The following is a 22,193-nucleotide window of genomic DNA, read 5'->3' as shown; positions in this document are numbered from 1 at the left end:
ATAAATTAAATATTTAAAATTCCTCTACTTTTAATTTCTAATGTAGTAAATATAATGGCTATAATCCACATTAAAAAAGTTCTTTGTGATCCTCAATGATTTGTGAGAGTATAAAGGAGCTCTGGACAAAAATAAATTCCCTGGACAGACTATACAGCTATTAAATGTAAGAAAAAAAATCTACAAAAGTGCTTAAAAAATATAATATTTTTTGTAATCTTTTGGTGAAGAAGGCCTTCTAAATAAAACATTTGTGGGCTCCCCTGGTGGTGCAGTGGTTGAGAGTCTGCCTGCCGATGCAGGGGACACAGGTTCGTGCCCCAAATCGGGAAGATCCCACATGCCGCGGAGCAGCTGGGCCTGTGAGCCATGGCCGCTGAGCCTGCACGTCCGGAGCCTGTGCTCCGCAGCGGGAGAGGCCACAACAGTGAGAGGCCCGCGTACCACAAAATAAATAAATAAAATAAATAAATAAATAAAATAAAACATTTGTTATTGTTATTAAAAAGAAGACTGAAAGATGTGATTAAAAATTTAAAACATCTGTAATAACAAAATATACCATAAACAAAGTTTAAAAGGGAGAAACTGAGACAAAATAATTGCAACAGAACTAGACAAAATAATAATATCCAGGTTCCTGAATATATAATATAAATGTTCCTTATTTAAAAAAATCAATAAAATGACAAACAATGGAATACAAAATAGCAAAGGATAACAATCAGAAAGTAACAAAGAATCACAGAATGCAAGTAAAACAATGAGAATCTTTTTGTCCTTGGATTGGCAAAAATGAAAAACTAATTTACCTAGTGTTGGAAGGGAGAGAAATAAATCTTCAAACACTATTGATGTAAGTGTATAATTGGCATTTTTTGGGAAGATAATTTAGCAATATGTAACAAAATTTAAACACATAATCCCTTTGAGTCAGCCATTCTGCTTCTGGGAATCAGTACTAAAATTTAAAAAATAGAAGTAAAAAGAATGTTCATTGCCTAATTGTTTGTTATAGTCAAAAAATTTTAAATTAAAGATCCGTCAATAGGTGAGTGATTAAAAAATAGTATGGTAGGGCTTCCCTGGTGGCGCAGTGGTTGAGAGTCCGCCTGCTGATACAGGGGACACGGGTTCGTGCCCTGGTCTTGGAAGATCCCACATGCCGCGGAGCAGCTGGGCCCGTGAGCCATGGCCGCTGAGCCTGCGCGTCAGGAGCCTGTGCTCCGCAACGGGAGAGGCCACGATGGTGAGAGGCCTGCGTACCGCAAAAAAAAAAAAAAAAAAGTATGGTAGACCTGTTCAACAGAACTCAATGCCATTATTTAAAAGAAGGAAGTAGACGTGTGTGTTACTGTAAGTTATTACATATCCTCATATGAAAATGAATGACCAGACCAATCTCAGTTTGCTTCAGTTTAAATAGCCAATTAACTACACATAAATTCTCCCCAGAGTTAAGGAAAATGAGGAGATAACAGAGCACAGTGGTCAAAAGTTAGGGCTCAGAATAAAAAAGAATGAAATCTTGCCATTTGCAACAACATGGATGGACCCTAAGGCCATTATGCTAACTGAAATAAGTCAGAAAGAGAAAAACAAATACTGTATGGGTCACTTATATGTGGAATTTAATGAGTCACTTATATGTGGAATTTTAAAACAACCCTTCCCCCCCCCAAAAAAACCAAGCTTACAGAAACAGGGAACAGATTGGTGGTTGCCCGAGGCAAAGGTGGGTGAAACGGTAAAGGAGATAAAAATGTACAAACTTCCAGTTATAAAATAAATAAGTCATGGGTATGTAATTGTACAGCATGGTGACTATAATTAGTAATAGTGTACTGCATATTTGCAAGTTGCAAAGAAAGTAGATCTTAGATGTTCTCACCACAAGACCAAAAAGTTCTATATATATGGAGATAAATGCTACCTAGACTCGTGGTGATCAATTTCACAATAAATACAAATATTAAATCATTGTGTTATACACCTGAGACTAATATAATGTTTTATGTCAATTATACCTCAAAAAAAATAATTAGAGCTCTGAAGTCAGACTACCTAGGTTCAAATCCTATCTTTGGGGCTTCCCTGTTGGCGCAGTGCTTAAGAACCCACCTGCCAATGCAGGGGACACGGGTTCCAGCCCTGGTCCAGGAAGATCCCACATGCCACGGAGCAACTAAGTCCAGGCACCACAACTACTGAGCCTGCGCTCTAGAGTCCATGAGCCACAACTACTGAGTCCGTGTGGCACAACTACTGAAGCCCGTGTGTCTAGAGCCCATGCTCCGTGACGAGAAGCCACCGCAATGAGAAGCCTGTGCACTGCGATGAAGAGTAGCCCTCACTCGAAGCAACTAGAGAAAGCCCGCGTGCAGCAACGAAGACCCAACGAAGCCAAAGATAAAATAAAATAAATTTATATAAAAAAAAATCCTATCTTTGACACTTACTTGCTGTGTGACTTAGGCAAAGTACTCAACTCTTCTGCGCCTCGGCTACCTTATATGTAAAATGGTACCTACTCCTCTCACATGAATATTTTGAGAATTAACTTATTTATATACTAGTAGAGTACCTATCACAAAGTAAATAAATGTATGCTATTATTGCTATTTTCAAAAAAGTATACTTAACAGAGATGCCAGAGAACATTACAATTTAATAAATTTTAAACATGCAAAATTTTTCTTATGCCTAACCTCTAATATCACATAGGATGAACATTTACTGGTTTCTGTTGTATGTTGCTTACGACTGATGGGATACCAGCTTATATTCTACTCTAAAAAAATTTGAGATCTAGGAAAGATATATAAGTTACAAAAAATAAAAATTTTAACAAAAAAAAGAGAAGATGTATAATTATATTTAAGTGACTCAAAGATAACAAATGCTAGAGAGAAGCACTAGTTCTAGTTGTCAACAAACAGTAGTGCAACAAGTAACATCACCTAAAGTAGTGCAAAAATAACTAAAACCAAAAAAGAAAATTAAAATTCAGTTGTCCTTTCATATTGCCTTACCTAAGAGGTCCAAAAAACTTGATCAAGGATTCCCGAGTATCTACTTCTGCAACATTTGAGAGGGCAAAATCATAGAGTTCAGGGAAATGTGCAAAAGCAGCTCTCTAGAAAAGAACAGAATTAATTAATTAATTAATGCCTACATATTAATAAATTACAACTTATATACTGCATAATGGAAAAAAAATTTTTTTTAATTAATGCAATTCTCTTTCTTATATGCTTCTCATATGTGACCTCTGCCTTATTCAAAAGCATTAGATACAATGGGGAAAAAAACCAGAATTGTTCTAGCCGGAGAGTACAAAGAATCAATGTTCAGTTTCTGATTTCTAAAACTGTATTTTGAATATAAAGGAAAATAGCCAGGAAGGCCAGCTTCACTGACAGGAGAAGAGAAAGAACAAAACAAAACACTTTATGATCAAGAATTGGCCTAACAAAACCATAAGAAAGTCTCAAGGGCAACTCCCAATGAAGATGTATCTCAAGGGAGAGGCCTACAGAACAGTGTGCTTGTGCCCTGCTTTACTTTGGAACTCTGGAAAGAGAGAACCTCGCAGGGTAACACCTCCAACCTACGTGGGGTAAGCTGCAAGGAAACAGAAAGAGCAGCATCATGCTGATTTGATTAAGTGTGTGTGAAATAACATTCTTAGTCCTCCATAATGCTCATGTGGCACTGGGAAGATCCACAAGTTTTCATGTGCTCTGTACTGGATGACATAGAAGGTTGCAAAGGTTATCGATGAGTCTGCCATGAAACAACTACAGGCAATGGCAAAATGACCCTGAAACCAAGCCTGAAAGTGAGCTGCCTGAGCTAGGAAATGAAGGTGAGTCAGCTCCCAGGAGGACTCCAGCACCATCAAGAACAAGGGCTGGGGGGCTTCCCTGGTGGCGCAGCGGTTGAGAGTCCGTCTGCCGATGCAGGGGACACGGGTTTGTGCCCCGGTCCGGGAAGATCCCACATGCCGCAGAGTGGCTGGGCCCGTGAGCCATGGCCGCTGAGCCTGCACAATGGCAGAGGCCACAACGGTGAGAGGCCCGTGTACCGCAAAAAAAAAAAAAAAAAAAAAAAAGAACAAGGGCTGGGGCCTTGTCAGTAGGCTGACAACCAAGCTCCAAGGCCGCAGTCATTGTGCCTTGCTGGTGGCCAAGAGAACAGCCACACACCACACCCGCTGTGGTCACTTCAAGGGCAGAGGCAGAAGGACAAAAACACTAATGTTCTGAGAAAAGCAGGAAAACATGTCTGATTATGAAAGACAATTTGAACTTAAGTTTGGCTGAGTCTTCACCCAAAAAAAGACTCTTTAAAATGTAAAGAACTGAATTACTTTAAATTGAGAAATAAAAGCTGCCACCAGACAAAACTGAGTTCAAGAGCAAAATGTGCTCAGTAACAGTAACAAAGGTACTTTTGGGGCACATCTGAGCTGCATTGGTAAATTTCAGTCCCATTACATGTGTTTATCTTTAAAATGTACAAAGCACTTACACATACTTTGTCAAGTTGAAATACCCTTTCATAAAATAAAACTGATACTTAAACACACTAAACTGGCCCAGTAACTAATATTTTTTGAGTGTCAAATATCAATATACTGAGCCTCAAGATTGAGAACTATAAAAGAAAGCATTCTTTTTCATGAATCCATCAGAATTAGCAATATTTTAAAAATTCAAGATGAACACACTATTAAATTAGTACCTTTCCTATCTGTACTACATAAAACCTAAATTATTTATGACTCAACTTCATGGAGCAGACGCAAAGGCTATAATGCATTTCAATTACCTGTAGAGAAGTAATTCTATCATAGTGAATCGTAGTCATCTCATTCTCTGTCAGAGCATTTCCAGTCTGATCATTAATCTCAAAACCAGTATAGAACTTAAGCATGTCCAAAAGCTGAAAGGATACATTTAAATTAATAAACTGTGTAAACATGAGAAGAAAGCAAAAATACGACATTAAAATACGACATTATTATTAAAAATAATAAAATCCACATACCTTCTTAGAGGTACTGAAAAGCTTTGGAATGTAAACACTGCAACAAACATTTCAGCACATATACAAACGTGTTTTATTTATGTGAGCATAAAGTATATGCCTTGTGAACAAACTGTTACGTCTATTTCATACACATGGTCTACTTCTACAGGAAAGAACTTCAACTGCAATCCCAATACTAAAGAGACATTAAGGAACTAATCAAAGAAAGTCAATCATTTTAATGGAAAAAAAAATCTATCTATATAGAACTATACCATTAGAGGGAACTCCTGAGGTCTTATGCCACTTAAAATTTTCTGATGAGGGTTTTGCAATTCACAATTAGAAATACTCTTCTCTATACTTCTATTAGAAAAAACAGCAAGGTGGGAAAAGCTAAGCTATTCATTCCTCTCTTCCGTCTCCATAACCATCAAGCTTTCTTTGGCTTAGTTCCTGGTGCTTTAAGAAGGCCTGCTTTCCCCCTGTGCTGGCAGTATCAACAGAATCAACAGAATTTGGGGCTCCATTCGCCCCAAATCTTTATTATTCTTAATTCTAATCTATGGCAGATCAGATATTAGGATTTTTTAAATTAATTTTTATTGGTGTATAGTTGATTTACAATGTTGTGCTAGTTTCTGCTGTACAGCAAAGTGAATCAGTTATACGTATACGTATATATACAGTTTTTTAGATTCTTTTCCCATACAGGCCATTACAGAGTATTGAGTAGAGTTCCCTGTGCTATATAGTAGGTTCTTATTAGTTATCTATTTTATATATAGTAGTGTCTATGTGTCAATCCCAATCTCCCAATTTATCCCCCCCCCAGATATTAGGATTTTAATGTATTTTAATATATGAAACAAATCACTGGGTAAAATTAATAAGAGAATAGGAAAAAAAGGAATGCTCACAGATACAAGATAAAAGAATTCTTAGGACAGTGTGCAAATACACACACGAAAATTTTATCTCCAGCTGTGATCTGAAAGGCAAGTGTTAGAAGTTTGTTAGAAGACTTTTCTTCTGGATGACATTACAGAAAATGGGAAACCTTAATAGTGTGTCTTCCTACCCAAGGCAGTAAACAAAGTTCACTTGCCTTCCAGCTCAAGGCAGCAGTCTAAGTGTATATGTACTTCCACACTATCAACTGTCTCTGTCACCCTCGTCTTATGCAAAGAGAGCCACGATATTAGGGCACAGTTCACTCGAAAGTAATGCTTATCATCTATTATAGTCCACAGTGCTTACTGACATAGAATCAAAATATATATGAGTATGTGGGACTACATCACACATAATTTAGTCCAATAATAAAATCACATATGATTAACAAAACGTTTATCTGAATTACCTAATCCCCTCAAATTTAAAATGCTTAAGTGTTTTACTGTTTACATTAATGAAATGAATATTCAGAAGAGAAAAAAAGGTTATAATATAAAATTAGTATAGGCCACCTATACAAGAAGGCGTCCGTTTTGTATATTAAGACTTGGTTTTACTTTTTTTTTTTTTTTTCGGCGGTACGCGGGCCTCTCACTGTTGTGGCCTCTCCTGTTGCAGAGCACAGGCCCCGGATGCGCAGGCTCAGCGGCCATGGCTTATGGGCCCAGCCGCTCCGCGGCATGTGGGATCTTCCCGGACCGGGGCACGAACCCGTGTCCTCTGCATCGGCAGGCGGACTCTCAACCACTGCGCCACCAGGGAAGCCCTGGTTTTACTTTAAAATGACTAATGAGGAATTTACATCATTCAATTCGGTATTTAGCAAAATATATGTTGCACCATGCCCCAGTACTCCCAGGTGCATGGCAAAGAAAGAAAAGATTGACTTAGAAATGAAAACAACAAATATGTTCAGATCCACCAGTGCTCACCTGGGAAAAAAGATGGCCATCCTCTTCTCTACGAACAAGATTGGAAAGGTAACAGTGAACCAAAAGGTGAGAGTCATCCAGGATGGTATTAAACCAGCGTCTTGTGGGGAGTAGGGCCTAGAGAAAATAATCACCACAGCAATAAGTCTGCATGCTCTCCCAGCTACAGGTGAAGTCTACTGATACATAGTGCAGAAGTGTTAATCACATACAAAGTACCCTCAGCCCCCCAAAAGACACTCCGCACAAAGCAAAGCGTCTGGTCCATGCTGTAAATAAATTCAGTGGTAATGTTTCTAAATAAAATCCAGCACTGGAAGAAATCTCAGATACCCTGGCCACTACTTTTCAAACAAAATCCTATATGAAATCCCAATGTGTATTGTGTGCAGGTTTAAAAATGGGAAAAAGGGAGTGGAAAACCCTAAATGGAGATCCCTTTCTCAGTTTCCTCTTCCCATATCATTCTATGACAGTCAGAAAGACAATACTGAGAAACTATGACAATCACAGTTTGGAAACCACTAATCTAGTCAAATACCCTCATGTTAAAGGGGAGGTTACCGAGATCCTCAGAGATTATAGTTACTGGCAGAGCTGGAATCTCAATGAGGATCTCATGAATGACTGCGAGTCCAGTACTCTAATCCTCATGTCTAGAAACCATCCTAGCTCTCCTGATAAGGAATGAACAGAAAGGATTTTCTTTCAATTTTCTGCATTAAAGAGCGAGAGGAAAGGAACGGAAATGAATTCAATCTGAACTATACCAACTCTGCATCTGAACTTTGTATCAAAATCTTGCACCTAGTAGCATGAAATCTTTTTTAAAAATCTTAATTTTAAAAATTGACTATAGCAAGCAGCTGTATCTTTCTTCATCAATAATATTAGGCACATTTAGAAAAGTGAGATTATTAAAGCCATAAATCTGTAACTTCAGCCCTTTTTAAAACTCTGTGTAGGGGTACTAAATTTGACACAAAATAAATTGCCATTGCTGGACTCATGTTTAATAACTACACTAAATAATGTTTTTTATACAAATGCAGCCATTTGACAGTCATCTGAAAACTTCAAGGGTCAATCACTTTTGACTTTCTTCTCTATAAGACATTTTGAAATAGGTACAAACAAACTAAGGCCAGTTTGAGGTGATAAAGAAATACTTCATATATAGTCACAGGCTTAATCTTAGCCTCCTTAATGATTATGTAACAGAAGTCACTGCACACTTCTTACCTCTAGATCAATCATAAGTTCAATAAATCTTTCACAATAATGAACTTTGTCCATAGTGACAGGTTCTAGACATAACAGAGAAAACATGTTAAAACTTTCTTACTTAGGGCGTTTTATGGTACTATATCTTAAAATTGGCAGTTATTTAGTTATTTAAACAAGGTTATTTGTCTCATTCATCAGGATTGGATAACTATGGTTCAGAGCACAGACCTCACATATATTTCAAAAAGGGCAGGCCTTACCCTTACAGTAAGCTCTATAAATATGAGAAAATGAAAAATGCAGCTTAGATGAGAGGCACATTTTAAAAATCAGACATGCAAAAATATTTTTAAAGTGTTAATTTTTAAAAATGTGTACCACGTGATTAGATGTTGAAAAAACTTGAATAGAAAAACTAGAAAGGCAGTTTTATCTCAGTTATTGACCTACTTTCCTTATTTTCTTCACATACTAAACATCTAGAATTTCTTTCATATGCATAAACACATACACGTATGTGTAGCTGTATACACACAAAGATATATATATATATATATATATATATATCTTTAAAATGCACAGAAAATGGGTGGGGAAGATACAAAACAAACTAATTAAAGGGACAATTTTTGTGACTTTTTTTCACTGTACATGTATTAACTGACATTAAAATGTCAATGACACATAGAGCAATAAAATATTTTTTAAATCACTATCTTGTGTTATTCATGAGCATTAATGTACTATTTTTAAAAACATTTTTGTTTTTAAAAGAATTACAACCTTGTGACATGACATGCTTTCGGATTACAAATGTCTTTTTTTTCTAATGTCAGAAAATGTTCTGCTATTTTACCAGCTGAAACCAACTTGACAAGACTGTTTCAATTGAAAAGGAGATAATTTCAGGGTCCCTAGGCTAAGGACTCCCAGCAGCAAATAAACCAGTGCTAGACCTGTAGAAGGCATCCTACAAATGCTTAAATAAATCCACTCTTTTACTTGTAGCATACAGGAAAATAGAAGGCTTTATGTGAAGAAAGAAATATGAATACTTTTGTAACTAACACGTGCCCATAATCCAAACCCTAAAATAACATAACTATAGAATTTCACAGCTGGAAAAGACCTCAGAGAACACTCAGAGAACGTCTGTACTAGCTCTTCATTTTCCAGGTAAGAAACTGAGGACCAGAGGAAAATGACTTGATAAAAGTATAGAACAAAGTAATGGCTGGTTAGAACTGGAATCCAGGTTTTCTGAGACATAGTCTAGGTCACACAGCCACTAAAACTAAAGAATTTAAAGGAGCGACTTTTAAATTAAATCCATTCAAATCGGTCCTCTGTTGTATCTTTTCTTCCTTATTACTGTCAAAGGAAAATAATTTTGTCCAAAATTTTAAAAGTGAACAAGAGCTGTATTTGTATTTTTATTTATTGCTTGAGAAAATTACCGGCAATGGCCTATTTAAAATTAGAACGTGATGCTTGGTACTCAATTTCTGAGTTCTGGTGGATAAAACAGCATATTTTTACACTAATTGGCCCTATTAGGCTTAATTCTTCAGAGCTGAAGCCCTGTTATTTCAGTTTCAGACATCAATATATCCTTATTGTTTGCTTTTTATGTGTATTGTGTATTTTTCCTTTCTTCTGATAGCAGTCCTGACATCTCAGACCATCCTACACAGATTTCCTTTATAACAATTGATATGGACAGGTTGTCTGTAATGACCCTGTAAAATGAAACTACACACAATCTTTTTTACTCTTTTATAAATTAGTTTTCTGTTCTATTTATTATAAACAGAATTTATTTATTCTGTTTAACTATATATTCTATCTGTTTTTATGCCCTCTCTGAACTGGCACACTATTTTCATCACCTTGTTGGTTCCTTTGCCAGAAAGTTAACAAATTTTGATTAAAGCTCAAGATCAATCTAAGAAATTTTGTTTTCTGACAATATATTATGACAATGGCAACAGTTAGTAGTTGATAGGATGTTAAAATTACTGCAGGTCCTATATTGTTGTATTTACTTGACTTTCAAACCTTTCTACGTGACATCAACTTTTTTTTTTGGGCACGCTGCGTGGCTTGTGGGATCTTAGCTCCCCGACCAGGGATCAAACCCAGGCCCGCAGCAGTGAAAGCACTGAGTCCTACACACTGGACCATGAAGGAATTCCCAAGATGACATCAATTTTTATGACCCTAATTGTTACAGACATTACTGGTTCTCATTATTACTATTTGTGCCAAGGAAACCAAATCTACATCCTCTTTCCAGGTTTAAGGTTCTTAACTGAAAGATTTAAATACACAAATATTAAGTGATACAGATTACAAGCATAGGACAATTTTTTCTTTATACTGATGCTGGTAGTAATACTGATATTATGCCCCAAATCAGGTACCATAAATTAGCATTTATAGCATTAGTATCTACTCATCACTGAATTACAGGTGTGATTTTCGGTTGTAAACTATTACTTGGCGGGGGGGGGGGGGGGGGGGGGGGGGGAGGCGGCAACATTTATAAGTAAATAATTGTTGTATTTCAGTTTAAACAAAGCTACAGTCTGATTCATATATATGCTATAATCTCTGGTGCATATAAATATGGTACACCTACAGCATTGTTCTTAGATTATATTCCAGTTAGAAAATAAAATATTAACAACCAATGACATATCATACATAAATGCTTATAAAGATCTTGCGAACCCAGAATAATGTAATTAGCTCTTCCTGGTACATAGGTCTCACACTCACACTCACACACACACACACACACACACACATCTATCTATATACAGTATAATCATGATATATTTTGAAATTTATACTCTACATAGCATATATTTATATTTGTTTCATCAATAAATGGGGGCCACGGTGGAGGAAAATCCTTCCCATCTCATCTTGTAGCTCATATCTCAAAATAATTCTCCTCTTCCCCTCCTAACAATATTTGATGTTGCTTGAAAACACTACTCAGCAAACTGTAAATAAGTAGATAGGGTCTGTGAGTGTCTCGTTCACCATGTCCCAGAACCTTGTTCAGGACCTGTGGCTTATAAGCAAGCTCCAAAAATAAATAAATGAACATTTTAATAACCATGCTGGTGCCCTTAAATTACGTGAATTTCTAAGGCAGCCACGATACTCAGACTGGTAACTTATTTGAAAAGGGAAGGACATAACCCCTTGTCAATATAATTTAAAATCACTCTGAGAGCAGTTTTTAGACTAAAGATTAGTAAATACTATATGGGCATCTAAATGGTAACTTCACAAATGAGCTGAGAAGAGGAAGATAGTTACCAGAAAGTGGAACTGATTTCAGCACAGAGATAAACTTCTGGATGAGCTGTGAAAGAAATCTTCTTTCTTGATAGGCTCTAAAATCAGAGAGAACAAACAGTGACCAAATTATTTTTGAGAAATAATTATTTCAAAAGTAAAATTTAAATGCTGAACAGCCTTTCTTACACTGTACAAAATGTTCCATTTCTCTCTGAAATCAGGACCATAATTTAAACACACAGCTTCTTCTTTGAATGTAAATATAGCACTACATGAAGGAAAGAAGAGCCTCATTACTGGCCTAATAAACCAGCCAAGAAAGCATCTCTATCTTCTTACTGTAAAAGTTGTCACTTGTGGTTTAAAGGTCAGAACTAGAAAGTTTTCAAAATTTCATTTACAGTCTGCTCTTGAATCATAAAAAATCTAACATTTAAGTATGTAGTTAAAATGAGATAAGCAATTACATACTTTAATATGTTTAAACTATTAAACATAATAGAGTATTACGATGTATAAAAATTAAATGTTAGTTTAAAAAACAACTTTTTACTCATTACTAATTTAAGATGCACTATGTACCAACTAATCAAAAAACAATCATAAGGTACTGGATGGCTACAACTGATTATGCCAGTCCTGGTGGAAATAAAAAGGAGGAGAATGACTAAAATATACTTGAAATGACAAGTCATAAAATATAATTAATAGCACAAGCCAGCATTAATAAAACTGGCTGACATTAACTGAGCACTTACTGTGCCAGGATGTGAGCTGTGTTAAGTACATCATACAAAATAGTCTCATACTGATGACAGTCCTACGAAACAGGTACTATTGTCTTGATTTCACACTGAGGCTCAAGGAGGTACAGTAACTTGCCCAAATTTACACGGCAGGTGAGTGTGAAACCTAGTTAAGTCTGATTGTAGAACCTATACTCTAAACAACTATACATAGTCTAATCATTATGAAAAGACCCGATGTTTCAATAAGAAACACAGTCTGTTTTAGGAGTTCAGAAGAAGAAAGCACTGTGGCCTAAAGTAGTTGGTGTGGAAGAGCATTTAGAAGGTTACCCTTCAATTAAGTGGAGTAGAGTGGAAAGGGTAGTTAGGGAAGGAATGTTTACAAAACAATGAATAGTCTATCGATTTGGAATTAAATCGTATTGAGGTAACGGGAAGAGAGAGTTTAAATATTTTAGAAGTAGTCAAATAATGCAAAGATATCATGTAATTAGCCCAATCAAGAGGCTATTGGTTAGAAAGATACCATGGAAGAGATGAGACTGGAGTTCGAAGTTAAAGAAAGGATATTCCTATTCTGACCCTAATATCCTGTCCTTATAGCTCTCACCTCCTTACTCCCAAACTTGTTTCTCTGATATCCAGCTTTTTTCAGTTCTTCTCATTTTCAGTAATCACCAGCATAACTCCAAGCTTCACTTCTTTTCGTCCTCAACCCTCTTTTCATAGTTTACATACTCACTACATAATCTCACTCATACTCATGACTTCAGTTACTATCTACAGGTGTATACAGACTACTCTCCTAAGTGGAGGAAAAAATAGAGTCAGAAGAAGTTATCATAGGCCCAAGGGGAGCGAGTCCTAAGCATATAAGCAGAGGGAAAAAATAGTGAGTGGAAAGAGCACTTAAAGATGAAGAAAGAAAAAGGATCACTGCTGGAAGAGTCAGAGAGTAAATAAGGCAAGAGCAGAGTTAGACCAGCTAGCCTCAAAGAGAGAGAGGAACAAATCTCTTAGAGTATACAGATTCTTCCCCTGTGTCCTACTAACAGCACTTTGCTTGATGAAATAAATGCTTGCTACTAGACTTTTATCCAATTGGTAATACTTACTATTAAAATACCCTGCAACCCTCATCTGCTTCCTTAATTGTTATACTTGATTTATTCTTCTCCTTAGCGTGGACCACCATATAATATACCATATAATTCATCTGCTATTTGCTGCCTTCCGCAACTAGAATGTAAGCTCCACAAGAGCAGGAATTACTTTCCATTTTCTTCTCTGCCACAACCCCTATACCTATAACAGTACTCAGCAAAATAATAAACACTCAATATTTATGGAATGAATGAACTGTATAAAATGGAGTGTATTAGTCATTGTTAAGAGTGCAGGAGTAAGAAAAAGAAAGATAAGTTGGAATGATAGCCTGCAGATTGTGAAGAAAACTGAGAACCATCCACGACAGAGACTATGATGGACAACAGGCAAGGGGAAGACCCAGTGATACACTTATGACTGGAGCAGAGATAAGGGAAAGGAGAAAAACGTGGTGAAGTTTTGGCTTCTCCCTTGGACCTTTGAGAAAAATATTCCTATGATAGTCTAAGTGCTTCTTAATCATTTATTTGGTTCAGCAGTATGTAAAGGAAACAACAAGTCAAGTCAGCAATGTCTAAGACTCACAGCCCAGCATAAGAAACCAACATGGAACAAAGCTTTGGCAACATACTGTTCTCTTGCTTCTGGATCCATCTTTTCATCATTCTTTTTAATCAAGTTCCAGAATTTTCTTAGTTTAGGTGTCTTTTTTAATTCTAATTCCAATCGTGCCTGAAAGAGTGATGTGACATTAAATTATCAGTAACCCCAAAGCTTACAAGGATAAAGATTAGATTAACTATTAGGTAGTTTTCTAATGTATGGATATAATATAGAGCAATGGGATGAAACCAGAAAGCAACATGACAAAACCTGAAAACTAAGAAACAAATACCTATATTTTAAAGAACTGTTCAATTCTGACACTTGTTAATAGAAAAAAATAAGACAAAAGAAACTGCCTTTTCTAGTCAAGATTTTAAGCTCAATAATACATTTTTTTCTTATTTCTAAAATTAAGGACTTCAATTTGAAAAATAAGCATTAACATTTAGGAGCATTAAAGTTCAAAAAAAGGGTCTGAAACAATGAACATAAAAGAGCTATCACAATAAGGAAATGTCCACACCACAACATTCTTTCTTACTGCACTTATCTATTTTTAACTTAGTATTAATTATTTATACGTGCCTGCTTTCACCTTCATCAACTGGTACCTATGAATGAGCTTGCTTATCTGGGCATCTACTAAACCACCCAAGAGCAGGAAATGGAATTCTGAATACAGTATTATACTGAAATTTGATAGTTTTAACTTTATTCCCTAAGATCTGTTAATTTGATACTGGCACATATTATCCAACAAGAATTTGATGAGACAAATGAAGTTGCTAATACTAAACATAATTCTGATCTTCTCCTATAGCTGTATGTACATTCCAATCAAGAAAAATAAAAAATTCAAGTCTGTATCTAGTTTCATCCAAAGACATATATACGAGTAATAATATTTTACTAAATTAACTCCTCTCCGAGCACAATAGATATTACCTTATTTCACCTTACAATAATGAAATCAGGTGAAACGTATGCTAGCTTACATATAAAAACTTTAAAATGGAAAAAACTACATCTATGATAAGTTAATGCATAGTAAATTAGACAAATTTTGTAAGCAGGAAAGGGGACTTTTAGCTACCATTTTATATCCATATTAAAGCTACACAGTCTAAAACCACATGTTCCACTTATAAATATATGTAAGTTTCTGAAATTAGATACTTACAGGCTGTAAGCCCATCCACATTGGGAGGGAGATAAGCTGCTGTACTTGACTCCGTATCAAGTCTACTTCCTGTTTAAAGCATGAAGAAACCAAGTATATAAACACACCAGCACTTTAACCTAAGTCTTTACATAAGGCACGTACTGCCTTTTTAAGTCCTGGGGGAAATCATGCCATTAGTACTTTCAAGTTAATGATATTTTATTATTAAGAAGTTCAATACTTTTTAAAAAAGATACAGTCAAGCCTCATTATTTGTAGATTCCACATTGGTGAATTCATCCACCTGCAACAATGTATTTGTAATCCCCAATTCAATATTCCCGATGCTTTTGCTGTCATTCATTGTCAGCAGAGCAGAGAAAAATGTGAGCTGCCCAACACACACATTTCCAGCTGAGGCTGGACAAGGTGATGCTCTGCCTTCTTGCTTCGGCTCTCATATTATACACCAGCATCTTTTTTTGGTCTATTTAGTGCTACTTTTTCACATTATTGTGTTTTTTTGTTGGTGATTTTGCTATTTAAAATGGCCCCAAGCACAGGATTGAAGTGTCGTCCAGTGTTCCTGGGCGTTAGAAGGCTGTGATGTGCCTTACAGAGGAAATATGTGTGTTAGATAAGGTTTGTTCTAAGTTACAGCACTGTTGACCACGAGTTCAATGTTAATGAATCAACAACATATATTACATAAGGTGACTTTAAACAGAAACACATAAAACAGTTATACGCTGATCAGTTTGTTGTGACCAGAGGCTTGCATGAACCTAACCCTGTATTTTCCCCAAGAGCAATGGTTCAGTTATAGCTAATTCAGTGTTCACAGCTTTTTTATAGAGCGTAGCTACCTCAAATAATGAGAACTGATGGTAAGCTGAAAAAAATAAAGTATTTCAATAATAAGCTAGCTTTTAAGTTAATTAAACCTAGCACCAAACTACTAATTAAATCTTGGTTTTGTTCAATTGCTGACAAGGAATCACATCTATTTATATTTGCTTTCTTTAATTTAATAAATGTTAAAGAGATAATAGTGACGTATCATAAATCTTTTTCTTATGTCTTTACAAGATCCATGTGAGGTACTACATGGAAACAGATAATAATCATCCATCTACCAAGACTGTTTTCAGGGAAAGAAAAACCCATGCATTCTCCTGTATGGGTCTAAATGCACTATCAATTCAGAAGCACCTATCTTTAAATAAATAGGTATATACCTTCAGATAACCACAGTAGAGAAGCACGAGTGAAATAGTAATTACGGTAAATATTAATTTTTTAGAAGATAATCCTATGAAGAATGAAAAGTATCATACACAACCCAAAAGACTTTCAAAGATCATCCATAACCACCCCTACACAGTCAACTCAAAACATAACTCTCCTGCTGACCTGCCAGCTTATGCATGAAGTATGACTGAGAAGTAATGAAAAACCATGTTTTTGTGTATAGCTTACACACACAGATCTCATTACTCAATGTTCATATTAGACTCTTTGCTGCTCTACGTCTGGAGAACTTCAGCTCTTATTATCATTTTACTTAGAGGCTAGATAGAGAAAAGGAGTGATCAAGTCTAAATCTATTAAAAAGCAAACAGATCTTATAAAAAGATTTTACTGAGAAGGGGCTGAAATCAAGCTGTTAGCATTATCCTCATTCCCCACTACTATGAAGAGTTGGCTACAGAGGTAATCTCATCTACATTCAACTGAAAAGAACAAGAAAACTTGAGCTTCCCCAAAAGATAAAGTAAAATTACCAAACTATTGAAGCAATGATCAAGAAAAAGCAATAAGACTGTCTGTTCATGGAGTGAAAATTCACCATCAGTTTCAGCTAATGCTGCTTTCAAGATACACTTGAAAAAGAATGGGAAGTCATCTGGCTTCTTCTTAAAAGTCTGAAAAGAAAAATAAAAATTCATTTTGAAACGGCTTGCTCACCTCTTTTTCTCCTTTAAGCAAACACTGGTGGACTTTTTAGTAGTCCATTAACAATACCTAATAATTACAAAAAGATTATTTGCTTTCTTATTAACGGTAGCAAGTCAAATATAGGTTTCTGGCAGGACTATGCGAGAGTTGCAGAACCGTTCAGCTAATAAAATAATGGCTTCAATTCCTTTATTTTTTCTTCAAGGATTAGGCTGGTAATTAGCTTAGGCTTTGTTTTCTTATTAAAGATCTAAAGTGTTTTAACTCTTCTAATTTAAACAAAAGAAACAACATCTTTAGCAAAAACTAAAGTCTTCCCACTCTAATCTCAAAGACAGCCTTTCCTTTATATTCTCTTTACTCTTAACATATGTTAAAAAAAAAGGTAAATAATGTAAATATATTCAAGCCTCTCTGTGATCTACCTCCCCACCTAGTTTCTTTCTGTTACTTACCTCTCCCTTCTTTCATAGGCATGTGCTCCAAATGTGTGGCCTATACTAGCTGTTTTTCACTTACTTCCCTACAACAGGTTTCCACCCACAGCACTCCCTGAAGTTGTTACAGCTGTCAAGTGCAAAGGACTCTTACCAACACTCAACCCCTTTTCAATGTGCTGAAGGCTCCTCCTCCTTTGTCACTTTACAGACCAGTGTTCCTAGGGTTCTAGCCTCATTCTTCTTTTCCCCATCCCATTAATTCAACTACCATATGCTAAAGATTCTAAATACACATTTTCAGTCCAGGTTTCTCTAGACCCTTAGATTCCTTTGTCTACTAAACAATTTCACCTAGATATTCCAAAAGCAATTTAAACTCAGTAAGTCCAAAACTCAATTCAATAATTTTGTACCCTCCAAAGTATTTCTCAACCCTCTTCTACCTATCTTGGTAAATGGCACTCTCATCTTTTACATTCAGTTGCCCAAGCCTGGAAGGTTATTGGAAATAATACCTCTCCCAGCTACAGCTACTTCAATTATCAAGTCTAATCAATTCTACTTTCCAAACCTGTGTGTAACCTCTTCTCCTTATCTGTATTGTCTTTTCTCTGTTTCAAGCTCTAATCACCAAAGTGGTTTTTATAACCTGCAAACTGATCAAGTCATTCTCTGGCTTCCCTCTCCCTTCCTTTGGTAGTTCGAAGCAACTTCAAGAAATCCCTAAGATCTCTCAATAAGACACAAGGCCCTTAGTTTACTCTGGGTTCTAATCTGCCATATGATGGTTGTCACTTAATGAATATTTCAGTGAAGTGTCCATGGTTTTATCTTAAAGAATGTTAACACCTTTTCATTTTGGAGACCATCCCCTCAAAAGAGATGACAAGTACCCATGCCTTTCCTTATTTAAAAAAGTATGACTGGAGGGGAAGAAACTCTTTTGATAAGCTGACCATTTCATGGTGGCCAAAGAAAGCCAAAATTTTGGACCTCTACTAGCTGATCAAGCCTATACTACAGTAGCACAAAGAGAAAATGTCAGTCTATTAGAAATGTCAAAAAGGGAAAACAGATCCCAAATCAGAGACAAAGAGAAAATTGAAATTACAATATATCTGTCTCAACTTTGGAAACACTACTTTATTCACATAAAACTACAAATATATACCCCCTGCTGTGAAACAAGGCACTGAAAAATATCTCATTTAAGCATTATCTGTTTGTGCTACTTAATATAAATTTTACTTTATCTGATGTAAAAGTCTTTATAACTCATGCCACTCTGTTTTAAGTTCAAAGCAGAAAAATAACTCCACATTCATAATCTTTCAATTCACAGTAAATTAGTTTAAAGAAAGTATTGAAACCGAAAGAAATCTAATATTATTTTTCATACATCCATTCTTTTTCTCAACATTGAATTTATTATTGGATAAAGTTTTGTTCTAAAAACATTATTTATTATTGGTAAAAAGTGTGCTACTTTGTAATGGCTTAAGTGAGCACAGTAAGAAAGCTATGAAGTAATTTAAATCTGTTACCTCCCATGCAGGGACATTTTCTCTGAACTTCTCATTCACCATACAGCAGATTGACATTAAATAGGCTTTGCTGGACACTTCTGGAGAATAATTCATCCAGAGGTAATTTTCAAGATACTGGCTGTGGAAGAATGAAAAGGCATAGAATATTTCATTAGTTACCACCACTTCTTTGTAATATATCACTCCCCTGAAAAAGCCTAATTATTTATAACTTTTTGAAAATCTATATTTATAGTTTGAGAATCCTTCACAAATTTACCTATAATGTAGGTCAGTGCTACCTACTATAAACATACGTAGCAAATGTGGCTTTGGAGAATGAGTCTTATACTTTTAAAGCAGGAAGACCTCAAAGGTTATTGACATATATAATTATCACCATTAGAGCACTGGATATTCCCTTATCTAAGGCATTTCGTGGAGTAAAAAATAAAAATATTTGGCAAATATCAGCTCTAAAATGGAATGATATGATGGGCAGCTTCACAGATAAATGTATCTGAGAAGTTAACATGAACTCACATCAGGACCAAATGATTTCTGGAAACTAAGAGACTTAACAAATCAAAAAGAGGATTTGTTACTTAATTTACAAGGTATTCAACATAAGTCAGTTTTCAAGGTAACTGGCATTTCCCCCTCAAGATGCCAAAATTCTTATTCTAAGACTTTGGTGAAAATATTCCTAAACGAAGTAAGTATTTCTGATTTCTAAAACAAAGCTTAGCCATTTCTTATTCAGAGTAATTATAAACATCAGTTACTGTACGGGGTTGTAAAATACTCTCAAGCACTAATGCAAAAAAGAAGGACTTTTTGTTCCCATTTTAAATCACTCCACACGTATTACTTTTCAATTGGTTACAAGTGCACGTGCACATACTTGCACACACACGCAGAGTTATGCATTTTAGATTCTGCTATAGCATATAATTTTTCTACTTTCTCTTCTGCTTCAAAGGTCTGCTCACATTGGTATTTCTATGGGTCTATCTTTAGCAATCATTCTTGCTTAATTTGCAAGAGCCTAGGAAACCGGTAAATAGTATTTTATCCTAAACAATGGCCAAAAGGCTCCAAGTTAGAGACTACTCTTTCATAAATAAAATTCATGAAACTTCATATCATTCCTTTCTTATAAGCTTAAATTTTTTCCTGAATTATGCCCTTTAGAACTTCCATTACCAAGTCTGTTAATGTGAATCTGTCTGAAATCTCTTCATTTCATGGTAGTTTAGCTGGTGATAGAATTCTTTCTAAGTTGATAGTTCTACTTTTCTTCTATGTACTAGTCTCATACTACTATCTTCTCTATCATTACAATTGAGAAGTCTACAATCAATTTGTTCTTCTTCCTCTTTGAGTAATCTGTCTTTTTCTCTCCAGCAGATTTTAAGATCTTTACCCTGTCACTGTTCCTCTGTTCACAATTTGCTATATATACTTCCTGAATCTAAAACACTCATATGTTTCAACTGTAGAAAATTCTTAACCATCATCTCTTCTAAAATGACACTCCTTCATTCTTTCTAAATCTCTTCTGAAACTCCTAATGGATCTTCTCATTCTAGCATCTAGATCTCTTAATTGCCCTGTACACTTTCCATCTTTATTTCTCTTTGCTATTATTTGTTAATTTCCTTAGCTCTAAATCCCCATTCATTAATTCCCTCTTTAGCTGTGTCTCATCTATTTAATTTGCCCATTGAGTTTTTAATCAATGAGTTTTATTTTCATTTTCCCCCAAACTGTCCATTTTTAGTGTCCTGTTTCTTGTTCACATATTCTATGTGTTCTTTTATGCCCATAATAATTTTAAACATGATTGGACAGTGTGTATCAATTATATAATTACCTGGGATTTTCTGGGGGATATCTAATTCTATTCTTTATTGTTTCAACTAAATCTTGCTTTAATGTGCTTTGTAATTGGGAGTTTGAACTCATCTTTACCAGGGTTTTAGCTGTAGGATTTTTTTTGCAGTAGAGTTGGAATACACATCCTTTCAGAGTATCTTTATATTTGTTCCTGCCAGATGCCCCACAGATATCATTGTCTTGCCACAGTTTTTAACAGTAATGTCTTGGGTATTATCTGACTACACAGCAAACTCCAAACCTATTCTTTACATTTTTCAGATGATGAATCTTAGAATATTAGAGTCAATAATTTGCCCAAGATGATGCAGTTATCTCCATGATATACACATGATACAGAACTGACTCCAAACTACATCTCTTTAATCCAAACTTAAGGACTGTTCAATAATTCCTTGATTCTATTTTGGCAATCACAGCAAATGGAATCTATATAATAACACGTCCCTCTTACGCATTTCATCAAAGATTCAGTTCACTCTCCTGTACCCAGGCACCTCCTCCATGCCATCTCAGTTTTCACTCTAGCAAGAGACCATCAATTATCTCTATTACAAACTTGAGACTCATTATGTCTGGAGGCTGGCACAGAGAAAATGGCATTCTAACCCAGAAATTATTATACATAAAAGTTCCTGGAAGGTAACAACCCCCTTTTTCAGTCATTAAAAATCTTTCACTGGGCTTCCCTGGTGGCGCAATGGTTGGGAGTCCGCCTGCCGATGCAGGGGACATGGGTTCGTGCCCCGATCCGGGAGGATCCCACATGCCGCAGAGCGGCTGGGCCCGTGAGCCATGGCCGCTGAGTCTGCACGTCCGGAGCCTGTGCTCCGTAACGGGAGAGGCCACAACAGTGAGAGGCCCGCGTACCGCAAAAAAAAAAAAAAAAAATCTTTCACTGTCACTGATGCCTTCAATATGCTCTGCTGCTTTCTCCTTCAGTTCCTGCAATTCTCTTGGTATCTGATATTTGCCAGGGCCATAGAATTCTGGCTTTATCCTAATCATATATCAGCATCCTCTTCATTTTTATTTACTTTCCTTCTGAAAGATGGCATGATATGATGAAAAGGGCATATTAATCTAAGGGCCAGATGGACCCAATTTCTAGCCTCAGTGCTCTCTATAAAATAAGGAAGCTCTTACTGGGATTATTATGAGGATTAAATGAGATCAAGTATTCAGTGACAATACAGTTCTTAGGATATAGCAGGAGTCTATTTACAAGTTAATTCATAGCTATAAACTTCAATTTCTCTCTGTAAAAATAATAACACCTT

At 35.8% G+C, this 22,193-nt stretch overlaps 1 protein-coding gene across 5 annotated transcripts in view; it reads right to left on the bottom strand.

Moving 5' to 3' along the window:
* Positions 1-22,193, bottom strand: part of AQR (aquarius intron-binding spliceosomal factor) — a 120,223-nt gene that overhangs the window by 85,772 nt on the left and 12,258 nt on the right. For 4 of the 5 annotated variants that reach the window (XR_003795862.1, XM_029237655.1, XM_029237658.1 and 1 more), the window contains exons 5-13: positions 19,033-19,153; positions 16,874-17,014; positions 15,108-15,176; positions 13,953-14,053; positions 11,484-11,560; positions 8,166-8,230; positions 6,924-7,040; positions 4,834-4,947; positions 3,033-3,136 (exon numbers count right to left, since the gene is read on the bottom strand). Coding sequence is in view for 4 of the 5 variants with exons in the window: in XM_029237655.1 (XP_029093488.1) it covers positions 3,033-3,136; positions 4,834-4,947; positions 6,924-7,040; positions 8,166-8,230; positions 11,484-11,560; positions 13,953-14,053; positions 15,108-15,176; positions 16,874-17,014; positions 19,033-19,153 (909 nt within the window). In the remaining variant the exon portion in view is untranslated. Of the gene's footprint in view, positions 1-3,032; positions 3,137-4,833; positions 4,948-6,923; positions 7,041-8,165; positions 8,231-11,483; positions 11,561-13,952; positions 14,054-15,107; positions 15,177-16,873; positions 17,015-19,032; positions 19,154-22,193 lie in introns of those variants that run through there. The other variant, XM_029237659.1, reaches the window with a different exon arrangement.

The sequence above is a fragment of the Monodon monoceros genome, unplaced genomic scaffold (genome assembly GCF_005190385.1).
Source record: "Monodon monoceros isolate NGI ecotype Baffin Bay Population unplaced genomic scaffold, NGI_Narwhal_1 Super_Scaffold_21, whole genome shotgun sequence".
Taxonomy (NCBI): Eukaryota; Metazoa; Chordata; class Mammalia; order Artiodactyla; family Monodontidae; genus Monodon; species Monodon monoceros.
Note: the sequence above shows the minus strand (reverse complement) of the source record. Positions and strands in the feature narration are given on the sequence as shown.